Here is a 4577-nt window from a genome sequence, read left to right as displayed (position 1 = left end):
ATGGTGTTTATACAGTAGACTATACTACAGTCATGATGATGGTGTCTATACAGTAGACTATACTACAGTCATGATGATGGTGTTTATACAGTAGACTATACTACAGTCATGATGATGGTGTCTATACAGTAGACTATACTACAGTCATGATGATGGTGTTTATACAGTAGACTATACTACAGTCATGATGATGGTGTTTATACAGTAGACTATACTACAGTCATGATGATGGTGTCTATACAGTAGACTATACTACAGTCATGATGATGGTGTCTATACAGTCATGATGATGGTGTCTATACAGTAGACTATACTACAGTCATGATGATGGTGTTTATACAGTAGACTATACTACAGTCATGATGATGGTGTCTATACAGTAGACTATACTACAGTCATGATGATGGTGTCTATACAGTAGACTATACTACAGTCATGATGATGGTGTCTATACAGTAGACTATACTACAGTCATGATGATGGTGTCTATACAGTCATGATGATGGTGTCTATACAGTAGACTATACTACAGTCATGATGATGGTGTCTATACAGTAGACTATACTACAGTCATGATGATGGTGTCTATACAGTAGACTATACTACAGTCATGATGATGGTGTCTATACAGTAGACTATACTACAGTCATGATGATGGTGTCTATACAGTAGACTATACTACAGTCATGATGATGGTGTCTATACAGTAGACTATACTACAGTCATGATGATGGTGTTTATACAGTAGACTATACTACAGTCATGATGATGGTGTCTATACAGTAGACTATACTACAGTCATGATGATGGTGTCTATACAGTAGACTATACTACAGTCATGATGATGGTGTCTATACAGTAGACTATACTACAGTCATGATGATGGTGTCTATACAGTAGACTATACTACAGTCATGATGATGGTGTTTATACACTAGACTATACTACAGTCATGATGATGGTGTCTATACAGTAGACTATACTACAGTCATGATGATGGTGTCTATACAGTAGACTATACTACAGTCATGATGATGGTGTCTATACAGTAGACTATACTACAGTCATGATGATGGTGTCTATACAGTCATGATGATGGTGTCTATACAGTAGACTATACTACAGTCATGATGATGGTGTCTATACAGTAGACTATACTACAGTCATGATGATGGTGTCTATACAGTAGACTATACTACAGTCATGATGATGGTGTTTATACAGTAGACTATACTACAGTCATGATGATGGTGTCTATACAGTAGACTATACTACAGTCATGATGATGGTGTCTATACAGTAGACTATACTACAGTCATGATGATGGTGTTTATACAGTAGACTATACTACAGTCATGATGATGGTGTCTATACAGTAGACTATACTACAGTCATGATGATGGTGTCTATACAGTAGACTATACTACAGTCATGATGATGGTGTCTATACAGTAGACTATACTACAGTCATGATGATGGTGTCTATACAGTAGACTATACTACAGTCATGATGATGGTGTTTATACAGTCATGATGATGGTGTCTATACAGTAGACTATACTACAGTCATGATGATGGTGTTTATACAGTAGACTATACTACAGTCATGATGATGGTGTCTATACAGTAGACTATACTACAGTCATGATGATGGTGTCTATACAGTAGACTATACTACAGTCATGATGATGGTGTTTATACAGTAGACTATACTACAGTCATGATGATGGTGTCTATACAGTAGACTATACTACAGTCATGATGATGGTGTCTATACAGTAGACTATACTACAGTCATGATGATGGTGTCTATACAGTAGACTATACTACAGTCATGATGATGGTAGCACAGTGCTTGAGGATAATTAATCCAGAAAGCTGATGATTTAAATGTTGCATAGTCCATGGGATGTTTCATTCTAATTGACATATCCTTAATTTCATTTGTAACAAAAATAAGTTCATGTCATTGCTATGTGGCTTCATCTGCTAAAATATGAAGCGATGACCATGTGAAAGTAGACGACACCAGATCTGTGTTCTGCTTCATGGAGGGAAGCTCACCTTGACGGCCCACAGATTCTGCAGGTGTGTCCTCAGCTCAGGTATCCTCCCCAGGAAATAGTGTTTCTGGAGATGCTGAATTTTCCCCTTGACATAATTCAGACTGTCCCTCACTTCCTGGTCCCCCGTCTGGTTCAGCATCTGGCTGAAGATACTCAGATACACGTCCAGAACCACACTCATCAGCACCCTCCGCTCACTGTCCTGAGGGAGGGAGGGAGGGAGGGAGGGAGGGAAGGAGGGAAGGAAGGAGGGAGGGAGGGAGGGAAGGAAGGAAGGAAGGAAGGAAGGAAGGAAGGAAGGAAGGAAGGAAGGAAGGAAGGAAGGAAGGAAGGAAGGAAGGAAGGAAGGAAGGAAGGAGAATACTTTTAATATCTTGAAAGGTAGTTTTGTGTCCAGCCTAGTCCAAGGGTAAGCTGTAGTTCCACATTGGTGATGTTAGCCTGAAGGGGATAACAATGTGTAACTATATATCTGACCTCAAACGTGTCCTTGGGGAAAACAGGGTTCCCGTTGAACAGCTGGTCCTTGGAGATCGTCTGAAAGAGCAAGACATGATGACAATCAGTGGTGTTGCTTTTCTCCTTCAACTTAGTGCTGTTTATTGTGTATAGTGGGCTCTTCTACCCCTAATCACAAGTATAGTGTCTGTCAGACCTGGGCTAAATACGTCAAATAACTTAAAATACATCATTTAGTTTGTCCGGTACAATGGCAACAATAGAGTAGTCCCAAAAGTGCAAACTCCAAGCTACATCTAAGCTAAAGCTCACCTCAGATGGAAGTGTTTGAGCCAGGTGTCTATGGGCCTACCTGGATATGCACTGTTATGATGATGTCATCATTTTCTGTTTCATTTCAATCTCACTGACAAGTCTTTCCTGCTTGGGCAGGAAGTGTGGAACTCCTCTTGGTTTTAGTCAAACATTTGATCTCTAACTCATCAACATCCAATGTTCTCCCTGTTCTGTCCTACTGTTGGCCTCCCATTAGGAAGGAGATCTCCCTGTTCTGTCCTACTGTTGGTCTCCCATTAGGAAGGAGATCTCCCTGTTCTGTCCTACTGTTGGCCTCCCATTAGGAAGGAGATCTCCCTGTTCTGTCCTACTGTTGGCCTCCCATTAGGAAGGAGATCTCCCTGTTCTGTCCTACTGTTGGTCTCCCATTAGGAAGGAGATCTCCCTGTTCTGTCCTACTGTTGGCCTCCCATTAGGAAGGAGATCTCCCTGTTCTGTCCTACTGTTGGCCTCCCATTAGGAAGGAGATCTCCCTGTTCTGTCCTACTGTTGGCCTCCCATTAGGAAGGAGATCTCCCTGTTCTGTCCTACTGTTGGCCTCCCATTAGGAAGGAGATCTCCCTGTTCTGTCCTACTGTTGGCCTCCCATTAGGAAGGAGATCTCCCTGTTCTGTCCTACTGTTGGCCTCCCATTAGGAAGGAGATCTCCCTGTTCTGTCCTACTGTTGGCCTCCCATTAGGAAGGAGATCTCCCTGTTCTGTCCTACTGTTGGCCTCCCATTAGGAAGGAGATCTCCCTGTTCTGTCCTACTGTTGGTCTCCCATTAGGAAGGAGATCTCCCTGTTCTGTCCTACTGTTGGTCTCCCATTAGGAAGCAGGAATCTAAAGTTTGCTGACGCAAACACAGCCAGTAGAGGCCAATTAGCTGTCGTGTCTGTCTGTCTGTCTGTCTGTCTGTCTGTCTGTCTGTGTGTCTGTTCGTCCGTCTGTCTGTCTGTCTGTCTGTTCGTCCGTCTGTCTGTCTGTCTGTCTGTGTGTCTGTTCGTCCGTCTGTCTGTCTGTCTGTCTGTCTGTCTGTCTGTCTGTCTGTCTGTCTGTTCGTCCGTCTGTCTGTCTGTCTGTCTGTCTGTCTGTCTGTTCGTCCGTCTGTCTGTCTGTCTGTCTGTCTGTCTGTCTGTCAGGAGAAACCCCTGTTTCCCCAGTTAATAATGTGTATGATACTTACATAGTGGCCTGTCAGTTTGTCTATGTTGCTCTTCATGGTATTTGATGTGTACTGAGCAGCATTACTCCATCCTAAAGTCATCCAGCCCATCAAGCAGAAACACATCACAGCCCTTGATAACACATCCATGGTCCTCAACCTCACGCTGAAGATCCTTCAAAGCTCAATAGTCCTCAATCGGTGTACGGAAACTTCAGTCAAAGGCCTTGACTTGAGTTGACTTAACGAGACCGCCTTGTATCTGACACTACCCAAGTCTTGTTCTTCTGTGTCTGTCTGACTGATGCTGAGGCTAAGACAGGCAGGTATTTATATAGTTGAGGCAGAGGCAGAAACGATAGAGGTGTGAGGTTGTGGGTTCTCTGACTGAGCGAAGTTTCCTTTAAATCACACACCAACACACGGCCGCTCAGTAACACCTTTCTTTGCAGCAGAGCATGGGGTCTTGGGTTGGAATCCCTAGGAAACAGGTAGTTATGACACGTTCTGGGGAAGTTCTTTGGTGATGTGGGTATGATGAGGGGGAAGAGGAGGAGAATCAGGAGAAGGT

The 4577-nt window shown here is 43.0% G+C and overlaps 1 protein-coding gene across 1 annotated transcript in view; it reads right to left on the bottom strand.

Moving 5' to 3' along the window:
* The window catches only part of LOC129864902 (interferon gamma 1-like), a 5234-nt gene extending 944 nt beyond the window's left edge, over positions 1 to 4290 (bottom strand). Inside the window, exons 1-3 of the mRNA XM_055937217.1 lie at positions 4028 to 4290; positions 2544 to 2603; positions 2065 to 2268 (exon numbers count right to left, since the gene is read on the bottom strand). Coding sequence (XP_055793192.1) covers positions 2065 to 2268; positions 2544 to 2603; positions 4028 to 4156 — 393 coding nt within the window. The 5' untranslated portion in view covers positions 4157 to 4290. The remainder of the gene's footprint in view (positions 1 to 2064; positions 2269 to 2543; positions 2604 to 4027) is intronic.
* Positions 4291 to 4577: the final 287 nt, after the last annotated feature.

This window comes from Salvelinus fontinalis, chromosome 11 (genome assembly GCF_029448725.1).
Source record: "Salvelinus fontinalis isolate EN_2023a chromosome 11, ASM2944872v1, whole genome shotgun sequence".
Taxonomy (NCBI): Eukaryota; Metazoa; Chordata; class Actinopteri; order Salmoniformes; family Salmonidae; genus Salvelinus; species Salvelinus fontinalis.
This window is presented reverse-complemented; position numbering and strand designations above follow the sequence as displayed.